Raw genomic sequence first — 15,389 nt, forward strand, 5'->3', positions numbered from 1 at the left:
AGATAAGCGGCATAATTATGCAAATTTGTTATAACAATCAGCGGCAACCACGGCAACAGCAACATTTTATGGCCAGCGTTAAATGCCGTCAACACCGATTGCAATTGCCATTTATGGGCGTTAGAATATAAGTTTAGTACATAATCACTTGTGATAGTTCTTATTTATTTGCTCATATTTAAATACCCGTCAGCTCAAGCATTTTCTTCCATTTCACTGATCTCTTCTAGGACTCGAACAAAGCCTTCATAAATCGCCTTGGGCCATAATAAACTTGAAACCTGCATCGGAAAAAATTTGAATACAAACATTGACAATTGACGGAGTCTGTCGGTAGACATTGGGTAGCAACAAATCAATTGCAGTAGCAGAAACAATCGCATTCATTTGGCTGCATACAGTCGGACAAAAATTTGAAGTCAAAACAATAATTTTTAAAGAAGAGTAGATACAAATTAAAAAACAACAATAAGCTTGAAATAAACTTTAATTTAATAATATTATGCCATGGTTTTATTTTTCGAATACCTTTCTAACTTAGATTCAACATTTCCATGACATAAGAAGTGCAATATTCATGAATAATATTTTGAAAATTGTTCTATCAAGTTAGTTTCAAGAGTTTTGGTTGATTTGATTTTTGTCGATTCTTCAATAACCGTGAATTCTTTAGAACAAGAGATTTAAGCAGACATTTCTTCAAATGTTTTGGTAATTGATATTTATAAATTTTAAATTTTATTCCCTAAGTGCCTTTAGTGTTCAGATGAATAAAAAAAAATTTTTTTTGAGAAATGAAAACCTTTTAAGGTAATTTTTCCCGAGTGCCTTGGTATTCAGATTCCTTAGTGGCTAGGCCTCGGCCTCCGTTCTCCATTCTGGCTGGTGACTACGCATGCATAAATGCCTTTATAATCATTTCGTTGAACAAAATTTAGACGTCACTTGGCTGTCAGTTGGGGTTTGATCGCCTGACGAGTTGGACATGTGGAAGCAACAGGAGCAACAACATCCCAGATCCGAGATCGGAGACCGGAGAGACAGGGCACCAGATCATGTCCATATTTGCATTTTTGAAATGACACATGGAAATTTTCGTTGTTTTGCCTTTTGAAAGCGAGCGGCCAACAGATTGACAGCAGCTGCACTGTTGACAACAGCAACATGAGACACACAGCAGCAGCAACAATGGCCTGGAATGGTGAGCGAAAGTCGTGCGCAAATCCGATCAGGCGACAGCATATGGATGTGCTGCATGGGATATGTATGCTATATGGTCATATCCAGAGATAATTGCTGTCGCATATCATCCACGTCCACTTGTTGTCGCCGGCGAACAGCAGCAGCAGCAGCAGCAGCAGCATTGCAGACACAGCAGCAACATGTGTTGCTCCCGGCTTTTGGCCGGCTGCCTTTTTGGATTATGGCAACGGCAACATGTTGCAACTTCAGTCGACCGCCCGGCTGTGCAAATATTTGGAACTCCCCCGATAGGAAGTTCCTTTAGAGGGGCTAGTATTCATCTTCAGCACATGTTTTCCATGCATTCCGCTCCACTGTGCGCCCAAGTTCAATGCCTGGCTCTCCAGCAACAGCAACAACAGCAACAGCAACAGCAACATCAGCAATAACAGCCCGCGAGAACAAAAAGCGAAAAGCAAATACATAAATACAAAATGCGAGTGAAAAGCGTTCCAGAGAGAAATAATATATTTAAATGATATAGCCACTTGATAAATGCCCTGTAAAAATAAAACCATTACAGTGGGTATTATTGGTAGTTTTATCACTTTTTAAAACACCCGGTATTCATGCAATTTTAACTGGCTACTTAACTATATTTAACTACAACTAGTTATACTAAAAATACTGTTTTAATAAGTGATAATATAATAGTACTATATGATTTGACATCTCATAAAAAAAAAGGTATCATTACCTTTTAAGTAATATTATAATAGTACTATATGATTTGACATCTCATAAAATCATGATACCTTTTAAGTAATATTATAATAGTACTATATCATTTAATAACTCATGAAATCATGATACCGTTTAGACTTATGTCAGAACTTTAATCAAAATGTATTAAGGGCTACCAATATTATGAATATTCTATGAATGTTATAATTCTTCGAAGCCTGCTTGAAAATAAAAACCTTTTTTGTTTGAGCACACTCAACCTTCTCCACATTCTCCGAGAGAGCTCCCGGCGAGAGCGTAGGTACAGGCCGAGAGAGACGCCTGCTCTCCTGCGCGAAGGCAATTGCCTCTTTTGAGGGCTTAAAATTCCGCATTTTGCTCAGTTTGCCGATAAAGACGCAGCCACATGGACATGCACAGGCTGATCTACGAGGTGAAGCAGCGACCGGCTCTCTGGGACTCGACGCACCCGGACCACGCCAACCGCCCGGAGACTCAGCGCCTCTGGAACTTGGTGGCGGAGAACGTGGGGCTCGGTGGTGAGTGCACTGCGAGAAATTACCCACACACTAGATGCTTAGTTCAATATATTACTTATTTAATATTATTATCCTATATATTTATAGGGTAATATTTATTATGTATAGTTGCTTATTTCATTATTAAATTACTAATTAAAAATATCAAGATTATCCTATATATTTATAGCATATTAATATTTTATTATATATAGTTGCTTATATCATTATTATATATTACTTATTAAAAATATCAAGATTATCCTATATATATATTAAAATTTTATTATATGTAGTGGCCTATTTCATTATAAAATAACTTATCACATATGTCAAGATTATCCTATATAGTTAAGTTAGTTATACTACGTATAGTTGCTTATTAATCTAATATATTATTTATTAAAAATATCCAAATTATCTTATATATTATATAAACTTTCTTATTTCATTACTATATTACTTATTAAAAATATCAAGATTATCCTATGTTTTATACTTATTCTTTATGAACTATAGTTCATAAGGACTGTCAACTTATTTTGTTTAGGCTAGCTCCTATTAATTTTTTTCCTTGGATCTTAATCTGTAATTTATTCTTACTTAAATATTTAAATCTTTTTTATTAAGTAACATTTAATCTTCTGAATACCCCTTTTCTTTGTATTACATAAACCAGAAGAATACACCTAATTTTCGCTCAGTGCACCCTGTAATGCTTACGCTCTCTCATTCTCAATCACGTTATTGTCTCTCTTTCTTTTCAGTGGATGTGTGTCGCGGCAAGTGGAAAAATCTGCGATGCAGTTATCGCCGCAAGAACCGGCGAAGTGGCGTCTTGAAGCCCCAGGCGGTGCCCTCGCCGGGTCACCAGTGGTCATATGCGGAGGCCATGGCCTTCCTGGACGGGCAGCGGTTATCAAAGGACGACAGGGACAGCAGCAACAACGAGGAGGAGGAGGCGGAGGGCGCCATGAAGACGGAACCCGAGACCATAATATCGACCTTTAAGAGCGAGCAAACCTCGGTTGCCGACGAAATGGAGGCGGACAACGATGCCCTGATGCGGGAATTCCAGGATGTGTCCACGCCGCAGGCACTGCGGCGGCTCTCCGAGAGCATTTCCCTGGCCAGTGCGGCGGCGGAGGAGCAGCTGCCCTTGCCCCAGCCCCCCACTGCCTCCAGACTTGGCCCCGGATTGACCATAAATCCGCATTTGCACCATGGAAGTGCCATGGCGGCGGCGGCGGCCAGCAGTTGCCATTGCGCCAAGCGGGTGGATGAGCAGGTCAACTTTCTGGAGAACCTGGAACGCGAGGAGCAGCAGCTGATGCAGTCCACCAGCCAGGACCTAGCCAGGTGCAAGAGTGTCATCCATGTGGGCGACTCTGATTATAACTATCTCGTCAGCTTTGTGCCGCTGATGAAGCAAATGACGCCCATCCAGAATGTATTCTTCAGGGCAAAAATGGGGGAGCTTCTGCTGCAGACAATGCAACAGCCGCCGGTGCAACAGCAACCGATGCAACAACAGCAGCAGCAGCAACAACAGCCCATGCAACTGCAACATCAACAGCAGCAGCAGCAGCAACTGCAGCTGCAGCCCTCGCAAATGTTGTTGAACCAACAGCAAATGGCCTTGGATCAGGCGCAAGTGAGCACCAGCTCCACAAATTGGAACTGAATCGGGGATTGGAACTGAACAAATGAGATATATGTACGTGTAAGCCCTATAATGTATACGAACCGACGAAGAGAGCCCCACTGTGCGCATGGCCAGTGCACAGTGGGCGGCTTTCGGAGAGATTATTTTATAATTTAATATTGCATACGAATAAAAAAAGCGTACTCAAATGATTTTATAAAAATACATTCTTTAAAATGATTTAATTATTTCTTAAAATTTGGACTGTTATTCTTCTTGTTTCATAATTAATAATGAAACTCATATATTACACAGTTGATCATCTGAATGTGTAAATTTTTAGATTTATTTTACCACATAGAAGCCCATTTTTGAAATGTCAGTTTGAGAACAGTACTCATAAATACTCTTACAGTCCTGTCGAAGTGTAAAATTACCTAGACTGGTAAGTAGATATATAACCTTAAAAACCCCTTTAAACCGCTTGCAATTCAAGGAAAATAGTTTAACAAAATGGCCATTAAGGAAGTGTGGATCTCGCTCACCAAAGACATTGATCCGAATAACAATTCCCTGATGCAGAATGTCCAGAACAGTTCCGCAAGCAATGCCACAACCTCTTCAGGACTGGCAACTGCTATGCTACAGAAACTCGATAATATAAATCAGGCGGTGAAGGTCCTAAAAATACTGAAGAAGAAAAACGCACCTCAAAATAAGTAAAAATTTAACGGAAAGTGATTTAAATTTATGTTTGTTCATAACAGTGAATTATGTAATATAGTTATAAATTAAATTTTATTCATGAACGTTTTGTGTGCTGTATATTGTGCGTGTGTCGGCAAAGGGTCGGCAGACAATAAATCCCATGACCTCTGTTAGGTTTCATAGGTCCGTCTGCTCAGTACCATCAGCTACACTGTGTATAACTTCAATTTGGCTTAATCATTGAGCCCTCTGCCAGCGATCAATGGACCTTAGCTTCGCTTGCGCTGCAAAGTAGACCCCAGAAGATAGTGACAATCGTGTGGGCGTTCGAGTGGATTCTGCAGCTTCGACTTCAGCTTTTCAGCCTGGTTGCCAGCTGCAGATGCAGATGCAAGGGCATCCGACGTAATCTCGCCTCCGGCTGCCCACACATGTCCGCTTTTAAGCGGGGAACCTCAATAAATTACTGTACACTAGAATGAACCCCATCGTCGACTGTGGTGGTCCTGCTCTTTCCGTCTGTCCGTCCGTGTGTTAAAAGCCAAGTCCAAAGTTAACATGACCATAAAAAAGAACGCGGCTACAAAAGCAAACAGAGGACGGGGAATAGGTCGCTCGAGAAATCAACGCAGCTGCGGATGACGAATCGAAATTGACATTGAACCGCGGCTGGAGCCTCCAGAGAACCGGTGGGTTACGGGGGTTATGGGGGTTACGAGGGGAACTCTGGGGAGGCGACAACAATCGACTTGGCTTTGCTTTTGCCTCGGCGACGTCATGTGTTTGAACTTGTTGCAGCCAACTCGGCAGTTGGGGCATGGACATGGGCATGGCTCTTGGTTGTTGGTTGTTGGCTCTTGGCCTGCCCCATGAATTCCAATTTCAATAGCAGCCAGCCACAGAGGTTAGCAATGCACTTTGAAAAAATATTTGAGTCAAAATATAAATATATTATAAGACATAAGCCAGTTTCTGAAATTACAGCTTTATTTAAGGTACAACTATAAAAGAAAGGACCGTTTTTTGGGGAGCGAAAGCGGCTTGACATAAAAATCTGAAGTCAAAAACCATAGTTCCAAAATAATTTATAGGTGCTTACTAAAAGGAATATTTGAATCAAAATATAAATATATTATAAGAAATAAACCACTTTCTGAAATTACAGCTTTATTTAAAGTATAACTATAAAAGAAAGGACCCTTTTTTGGGGAGCGAAAATGGCTTGACATAAAAATCTAAAGTCAAAAACCATAGTTCCAAAATATTTTATAGGTGAGTACTAAAAGGAAGTATTCTAAAACTATTACTTTTATAGCTTTTAAGTTACCTTTAGATCATAGTTTCTGGCAGTGTGCAAAGCGTTCGGAAAACAGTTTAAGGTGTGTTCTTGAGCTTGAAAGCCGTCGAGCCCACAGTGGCAGTTACCGATTCCGATTCCAGTGATTGGAAACAGTTGGGGCTGGGGTGTTGGGGAGCTGGGCAGAAAGGATTGGCGATTGCAGGGGCGGGGGCGCAATTAACGGCAGCCAAAAGAAAAACATTTGCAAATCGAATGCAAATTGACATTTGTCACTCGAACGTGCCCATGGCCAATGCATTGAATTCCACGCTGCCGAACATTCCAAATTTAATTTCCATTCGCTCTTGGCCGTCGGACTTTTGAAACCGGGCCACAAAAAAGTGAGTGAAAGAATGGAAAAAGAACAATAAAGATACTCGAATCAGTGATGGATTTTCGCACCTCTCCTCTCGAAGTGTTAATGATGCGGATGGCCAAGAAGTGCATTTACCTGTTGGCCTTTGTTCTTTCGCCGCCGTTACGGCAAATGCAAATTTCCCTCTATTCAGCTCACGTCAAATATTTGTAGAGATTTCCATGAGAGAGTGCATTCTGGCACACAGGTGTTAAGTCTCGCAGGCCATTGTTAATGCAGCTCATCCAGCTCCTCATCCTCATTTCGTAGAGCCACCGCTTGTTGCATGTTGCGGAATTTCCAGAATTCGCTTAATTCATCACTCGGGGGTATGAAAGGGTTTCGCATTCCGCCCAAATATCCCATCGCTAACACCTTTTCTGCCTAGTTTTGCATGGCCAACAGGTGCGAAAGCCATAAATGGTGCAGATGTTCAATGGATTGGTATTATAAAAGGGTGGCAACAAAGGGATTGGGCAACATTTGGCCCGGCAATTGGTTAGGCTGACTGTTTTTTTGTACTTAGTAATCCAGTTCAGGAAGCCAGTTGTTCATTTTCGACCTTGTTTCCAAGAATATTTAAATATTCGTTTCTTTTTGGGATATTGAGCTTCTTTTATTTATGAACACTTTGCGTATTATTATAGCAACATATGGTATATGCTTAAATATGTTTGGGAATGGTGTCCCATTTGATTTGAACCATTAACAAAAATTAAAAAGTTTATTACAGAGTTAAAATTCAGGTACCAGTAATATTAATTCCAATACCAAACTTATAAGGGTTGTACATAGTAACGAATTTAGTAGCCATTATTTTGTTTAATATTTCAAAGTTTACAAGTGCAGTCTTCATATTTATCAACTCTCTATTGAATGAATATAATTATTTCGTTCTTGTTTTTATACGGTCTTACAAGTTTAAAGGCCATTACCCAGAACCTTCCAGTCAGATTTGCAACTCTATAATTTAGCCTCATCATTAATTTGGCTTTTGTGGCCGGCCCGAACGGACTTTTACCTTAACCATAATAAATGCCCGTGACACCTCTTAAGAAGATTATGCACATAAGGTTGCACATTATCCTCGCTCCCCAGATGATTCCAATCCCCTGGAAAATGCTGCTTCTTTCGGAGTCAGCTCCCATATTCAATGGGCCATAATCTCGATCCGTTTGGGCCGCCACAAACCAATCAAAACATGCACTTAACATTTGGCTGAACCCCCGGCCATCTATACGTACATCGTTAACACACAAAAAATAAGTGTGTAGTTGCTGAGTCACTCGTACGTGGTCCAAAAATGTACCGCCCTCATCAGAGCCCCCTGGCCAGGTCCCTCGACCGCCCGAATGTTTTCTATATCTCTTCCATTGGGCCGGCAAGGCAAGCAATCAAGCGGAGTCAGTGGGGCCTTTGTGTTGCCATTGCCTCGGAGCAATCAATGCTGTATGACAGCTAGGTTAACTGCCACCTCCGGCCCCCGTCTACAAGGCCCCTCGCCATCCCCATCCCCATCCACATCACATCTGCGATCCTACGCGCTTCCTCTTGATTTCGTTAAGTAAATCTCCAACTTGGCCAAGCGGCTGGGCAACCTTCACGTGCTCGTCGTCGCCGGCGTCTCACAGTTTGGGTCACACTTATAGTGTGGTTAATTAAAGATATAATATGAAAATGGTTTGGTTAAAATATAACCATAATATTATTTTTAAACAAAAAAAACGTAATAATCAAGGATTTTGTTGTTCACTGGTTATGCCTTGATTTTCAAATGATGGTCCTTTGGTGGTCTTCTGGGTCAAACATTATCAAAGATTATTTTTTCCGAATTTCGGCTTTATATTTAAGATTTTTATATTAAACCATTTTCGATAAACCTGTATCGCACAAGAAAGTGATTCCCCTTTTATAGTTATTATCACAAATGCTTTATTCTTCTATTGCCTTGGGTTTTTTAAGTATTCTTAACTTCGGAAAAGGTTCTGATACTTTTCCTATAAACTTGATCTATGGTTTCGCCCCCCATTGTAGATGTTGTTGGCGTCGCCAGCTGTCCGTCCGCGGTTTCCATGGCTCGCAAGTCGCGAGATCATGATCATGGCTTTAACTGGCTCTTGGATCTTGGCTGTTGGCTCTTGGCTCTTGGAATAGTACCAGTACGAGTTCGAGTATTTTTAACTCTCCTTTGGACTTGGACGCGGCTGCGTTTATTGTTGTCTCGTTGGGATCCTCGTCCCTCTGCCTTCGCCTCGCCACAGCGTCTGTTTTCTTTTTAAACGCTTTTAAACACCTGAGAAACTTGCTTTTTAATGTGCGCACATGTGTGCGGTGCTCGCCACGACGTGAAGATGATGATGATGATGATGACGAAGATCGCCTCGCTCCTTCTGGATGGGTTCCCCATCCACTTCCACTTCCACTGCCAACTGCGGCTTCAACTGCCTCGTTTGTGGCGCGATGATGAAGCAAATATAACAAATCTCAGAGTTATCAACCGACTCAACCGACGACCGTCGCACAGCTGAGTAAATCAATTGACGCGCACAATTCCTGGAATTTTTTGTCGCCGCTCTTTGAGAGCTCCTTCTCGGCCCTGATCTTCTATCTATGGCTCCATGGAGCTCTGCGGAGCTATTCCGAATTGGATGCATTTACCTCATTTGCATAAGGTGGACGGGGGAGTGTAATAAAAGGTTGGATGGAGAGTAAGCTCTTATGTTATATCTAGCCTTTTTATGTTTTTCAAAATTTTGAAAATATTTATCTAAAATTTAAAACCCTTGTATAAGTATTATATTATTCTGAGATTTAACAAAGCGATCCAATATGCAAGTAGGTATATTACGATCTTATGTACATTCATTTAAGAACGGTTTAATAATGGTCTCAAATAAATCTTACAAAAATAATACATATAGATTAGCAATAGAGAAGTACTTTTAAAAATTCCCTCTGACCCTAGAATCTGAAGTTCTGGGATTTTATAAGTATTTTCTTAATACTCTGTAAAACAGTTATGGTCGACACTGAGGCCTATAAAGTACCAATGATTGGGTAGCAATTAGTAGAATTTTTCCTCGCCCTGGAATAAATTCCAGCCAGCTCCCAGACCTTTCCTCACCAGTGTAAAATTACCGACCGACAAGGACGTTAATGGTCCAATATGCGCTTGTGTGAGAGTTACTGGATGGTTTTCTGGATGGCTGGATAGTGGGCCCCACGGGCAATGCCAGACAAAGACGCGATCGAGATTTATACCTAAATGATTAACCATTTCCCCGCGATCCCCCGACTTGGCCAGCAGATGAATTTGTATCTTCTGCGGCTGTGGGTGCCACTTGGTGTGAATTTGTAATGCGTCTGCCTGCGTTCGGTTTTCTTTTCTTTCCCCCTGGTTTTTTTACATTTTCTGTATTTTTCCTTTTTTTTGGAATGCTGCTGCTGCACTGTGCTGACCATTCTTCGGCCGGCGATTGACACCTGCATGCATTTCTCGTTTCTCAGGTGTGCAGAGCCCCGGAGCTCAGGTGTGTGTGTGTTTTGGATGTTCGGATGTTTGGATGTGAGCTGTTTCTTTATTTTATTTCACTTCTTCATTTCTGTCCTCTCCGAGGTTGAGTCATCGGCCATTAAAAACACGATATTGTCGGCTGGGATGGGGATTGGGACTGTGATTGTGTGATTGGAAAGGATTTTCATTTCATCCCAGGTAGTTTGTTGTGATTGTCCCAAAAGGCATGACGTGTCCGGTTTTATGAGTAACCTTAAACCTTCACTCCCTAATGCATTTTAATTAGGCAGTGTGGATTTGTCTAGCCGTCAAAAGAAAGTCGAAAACGAAGGATTGCATAGCCGTTATATTGCAAAAGATTTTGAAATATATGAAATACTGGTTTATCTTTTAGGATAAAATAAGTAAAACATAGCAAATATTTAATTATCTTTTGACATATGTTATACTTATTGAAATCAATAAATCTCTGTCATTGCCAGGCCTGAAAGCCATTTTGAAACCACCAGAGACAGTCACAAAAATTTCGCCAGCTGACAGTCCCCAGCTTTTTGGCCCAGAAACAAGGTTACGGGCACACAACCGTTACTGCGCCTGTGCGCAGGTGTGCGAAAGCATTAAAATTCCACTTGGAGCCACACAAAACGTAAAAAAAACCCACAAAAACTCTGCTAAATGGTCGAAAAATTTCACAAAAGCTCAGAGCCAGCACATTAAAATGTTGGCGATCATTCCCGCGCAGCTCAGCTCTCTTTTTTTGAACGGGGGAAAATTAAATGACTGCACAAAGTTCAGGCTTCGACTCAGTGCCAAAAGTGCAGACTGAAAAATATTCCTTTACTTATAAAAAGTTGCACAAAAAATTTCGCACGACACTCAAATCACGACTAAAGTCCAAAACGAAATCGGCACTTAGAGAAAATACTGACCTGGTCAAATATAACAACATCTTTATGCCAAGGATGGGAGTTACGTTTCCATTTCATAAATAGTACAATATTGAATTTAAGAAGATACATTTTCAAATCACTCAAACTATAAAGTTTGATATGTCTTATAAATGCACTATAGATTTATTTTGGGCATTATTAATTCCAGCATATGGTTTTTTCTCCAGAAATATATTTCTGAGTGTGATAAAAATATATGTTTCCTCTTCTTTAAGTTGCCAACAATTTCAGCTTCAAGTTCAGTGAAGTTCAACGCGAAAAACGTGCGGGAGCAAAGGAGCGGTTGGCCAGGAATCCGAACCCGCTAAGAAGAGGCTAGGACCGCTTCCAGTCATTATAGCCAGGCAATCAAATTAGTGGGCATCGTTATTGTTGTGGCTCTCCCCGATCTTCCGATCCGCTGTCATTAATGAGGCAGCTTTGTGGTGCGGAAGCTGCAGCCTTCCCTCGGATCGAAAATCAGCTATCAGCCATCAGCCATCAGCCATTGATCTTGCAGGTGTTCGCTCTGCCAAAAAGCTGCGTCACTGATTAGCCAAAGAAATCGGACTAGACTGCAGATATATATATATATTGTACATATACCTACTGAGGAAAGCGTAGGGAGCTACAACTACAAGGGGCTACAAGTTACTGGACAGTTGTATCGGTTCGCTTTGCAGCTGCCAAAAACATAAGTCACGATTTTCCTTTTTGTTAATTCATCAACGAACAATTTGCATTTTTTCCCAACTCATTTTTTGGGATACACTTTGGGTTTTCGGGTATTCCAGATGTGTGCTTAACCTATTGTATCTTAATCCTCTGGTTTGTTAGTTTTGCCAGTGACTTATCATTATCTTTATTGCTAGTGTTATCTGCTTAAAAATCTTATTTTTTATCAGCTTTTTACAAATAAATATTATTATTTAAGTGCATAGGTTTCTTTCCGAAAACAAAACAACGGTAGACAGTGAAATTTGTATATAGGTCCTTTACAAAAATATATACGGTTCAAGAATCTTGAAAGGTTACAACAAAAGAATATAAAAACTTTGGTTGGAGCCATATTTCTCACCTTAAGGGTATTCCGAAGTCAACCTTCTGCAATCACAGATCTGACCAACTTATATCAGTTTCTGGTTTCATTTCTTTAACGATTTCTTTGGCTCGTTAATCTTTATTTTTCCTCTTTCTGGACAACCCTTGGCCGTCTTAGCCAAGTTGCAGTTGCAGCTCCCACTGACAACAAACCAACTTTAATTAGCATTTTTACGCCAACAACAGCGGCGGCAGTTACAACTGACTGCAATTATCCAACTAGACTGCAGTTGCGGGTGGATTATTGCAGCTGAGAAAAGCAGCTGCAACTGGAAATTGCAACTTAGTTGGCCAGGTCTTAGCATTTCCCATTCCCATTCCCATTCCCAGGCCGGAATGCCAGCCTTCCGTTGGCTGCCCCTCTTCGCCAAGTGCTTAACGAATTTCAATTAAACGGCCCGTCAAGCGCGATAAGAGCCAAGAAAGAGATCCAAGATCCCAAGATCTATCCCATCCGAACCGAACCGTCCGGTAGCCACAGTGACAGCAATGTGTTAACAATTTTCGCGCCACAGCTGCTGCTCGGCATCTGCGGATCTGGAGATCTGGGATCCAGTGCCACTCCAAGTAGCCTAATTACGAGTCAAACTCTGACATAGATTGCACTCGGTGGCAGCAGACGGTAGCCAAGAAGCCAAGAAGCCAGGAAGCCAGGAAACCAGGGAGCCAAAGTGGCCAAGTGGCTGCGGCTTCTGCTTCTAGCCCCCAAAATAATTTAGACCTGGCCTTGACTGTCTGACTGTCAGGCCAAGGCATTAACCCATGGAGCACATTTGAATAGGTAATATGAAATTAAGTAGTGCAACATGAATTTAGGAGTTTCTATCACTTCTGCGATGCTAAAATTCCCAATGGGTTCTAGCTGTGCAGTGATTATAGCCCTTGATAAGTTAGTAATTTCTCTAGTTAGATTTCATTTTAAAGCTTACATTTTTCCTGTTGCAAGAATTACCAGCCAACTAAAAATACCCTGCTCTCTCTCTTTTATCTCTTCGATTAGATATCAGAATTTATTTGTATAATCTTTTGGGCACCACTTAAGCTGCTTCAATGGGTTAACCGTTTGCTGCCCTGCTATTAGTGGGCTTCGTGTTTAATCCTCATCAGCATTTTCGGCCACTGAAAGAACACAAAAGTCAAAAAGCCGAAAAACCGAAACGACAACAGCAACCGAAAATGTTAAACACAAATCAAATTAAGCTCTTGTTACAGTCAGCCCCAGTATCGCGGACCATTAAAAGTTTCACCACATGATTCCCGTTAATGTTGCACATACAAAGAGAACATGCAACCCACCAAATCAGCAGTAACACCCATTCGTACACTGGGGAAAAAGATCTGAAAAGTAACAATAAAGGTACATATTGTTTTTCTTAAATCAAACTTTTTTTATCAATCACTTCATAAAACTATCCAATATACTAAAATGTTTGGATCTGTTAATACTTTGACCTCAGCCCCTGGAACCCATCATTGATCTATTCAGCTATTATCTCTGCACAGCCAGAACCGGTTGGGAATCATAAGGTCGGGGAATGCCATAGCTAGAACCCATTGGGAATTATAGCATTGCAGAGTGGTCAAGAACAAACTTATTTGCTAGTCTGAACCGACATTTCACTTTGAATAGTTAAGACTTCTTCCATAACATTAAATGACCACCAAACACTGTTTTTTTCTTCAAGTGTTGCTGATCCTGCTGGAAAACTTGAGCTTAAGATTTCGGTTAAGTGCTTGATCAGAGGCCCGCGGGCCACAACCAGCGACATCGATGAGCAGTCCACTCCAACTCCCCTGGATCCCTCGAAGACCCCCGTCGAAAAAAGTTCACGATGTGGCAAAAGAGGTCGCACAGTGCCTGCGATCGAGATTCGCCGCGTAATTACACTTAAGTACCGACAACAAGCAGCAACAACGAAGCCGAATTCAAGCCGCAAATTAAATGGCCGAAAGGCGCTTTCGTCCTGGCGCAAAGTGAATTGTAATTGCGATTGGGTTTTCGTTTTGGGTTTGGCGTTGGTTTTGGTTTTGGGCTGGGGATGGGGATGTTGGCACAGACAGCTGCGGATTGAAAACGGAACCGATCGGAACGGAGCTGCAACACTCGAAGCGCGACTAAATGCGCAAAAATGTTGCCAAGACGGTAATTTACAATTGCAGCCAGTTGTTGCATGCCACGCCGCGTTGCATGCTCAGCAATTTGGTCACTGAGTTGTGGAAGTGGATGCGGATACCCTACCGCAGGGCACTGATTCTGCATTCTGGACTCTAGAGACCCCTCAGATCGTTAGACGAACACTCTGTTTTATTTGGCAGTTCAAATTGATTAAGTTATCCTTATAATAACACTTTCTAATCTTCGGCACAGTGGCTTTTCAACATTATGGATCTTTTGCAAACAAGGCATTTCTTCTGATATATTTGGTAGTAGTTCTCGGAAGACAGGTTCCCCAGACAAAAGGCTGACTGTTTTGTCCAGCTTTTAACCCAAGCTAAAAAACCATATTTTTTTTGAATTGATTTTACAAAAAAAAATATCGTACATTTTTTAGTTTGTAAAGGGGTAACATCAGTTTTTTTGAATAAAAATGGTAAAAAAATAAATTTTATAGATTTGAACTCTATTTTATTGAGAATTTTATTACGAGCTCAACGATGAATGACATTCCATATTTGGACAATTTTTAGGAATTTTTTAAACAAAATACTGTTCTTTTTTGTGAAAAATTAGAATGTACGACTTATGACAAAAATTATGGATTTTGATCTTGGATTTTTTGTCGCAATTCTGTTAAATAGAGTGCCACAGCTAAACGAAATACTGTTTTGTTCAGCGTACAACCTCAGCTTACGAGCCATTACTATTTTAGATTAATTTAAATAAAATAAAATGTCGTCAAATTTTTAATTTTTTGTAAGGGGTAACACCACGTTTTTTTGCAAAAATGGGTCAAAATATAAAATTCTCAAGTTTGAATACTAATCGATGGGCGATTTCATTACGAGTTCAGCGATGTATGACATTCCATATATGGACAATATGTTAAAATTTTTCGAACAAAATACTGTGTTTTTTTGGGCCAAATTAGGAGGTACGACTTATGACAAAAACAGGAATTTTTATATGATTTTTTTGTCGTAATTCTGTTAAATTGAGTGCCACAGCTAAACAAAATACTGTTTTGACCAGCTTACAACCTCAGCTAACGAGCCATCACTTTTTTAGATTGATTTAAATAAAATAAAATATCGTCAAATTTTTAATTTTTTGTAAGGGGTAACATCACTTATTTTTGCAAAAAATGGTCAAAAATTAAAATTTACAGGTTTGAACACTAGTCGATAGGGAATTTC

General features: G+C 40.6%; 1 protein-coding gene across 1 annotated transcript; it reads left to right on the forward strand.

Annotated features, from left to right (window-relative positions):
* The first annotated feature begins 2,285 nt into the window (after nucleotides 1-2,285).
* On the forward strand, nucleotides 2,286-4,314 carry LOC119555092 (mediator of RNA polymerase II transcription subunit 15). The gene is made up of 2 exons (XM_037866310.1): nucleotides 2,286-2,465; nucleotides 3,212-4,314. The coding sequence occupies exons 1-2, from the start codon at nucleotides 2,333-2,335 to the stop codon at nucleotides 4,126-4,128; spliced, it is 1,050 nt and encodes a 349-aa protein (XP_037722238.1). The 5' UTR covers nucleotides 2,286-2,332; the 3' UTR covers nucleotides 4,129-4,314.
* The last annotated feature ends 11,075 nt before the right edge of the window (nucleotides 4,315-15,389 follow it).

Source organism: Drosophila subpulchrella, chromosome 3L (assembly GCF_014743375.2).
Source record: "Drosophila subpulchrella strain 33 F10 #4 breed RU33 chromosome 3L, RU_Dsub_v1.1 Primary Assembly, whole genome shotgun sequence".
Lineage (NCBI taxonomy): Eukaryota > Metazoa > Arthropoda > Insecta > Diptera > Drosophilidae > Drosophila > Drosophila subpulchrella.

Excerpts from the sequence above, each read along its gene's own strand:
- LOC119555092 (XM_037866310.1), top strand. The coding sequence starts at position 2,333 with ATGGACATGCACAGGCTGATCTACGAGGTGAAGCAGCGACCGGCTCTC. Across the intron at positions 2,466-3,211 it reads GGAGAACGTGGGGCTCGGTG|TGGATGTGTGTCGCGGCAAG; the intron begins GTGAGTGCACTG and ends CTTTCTTTTCAG.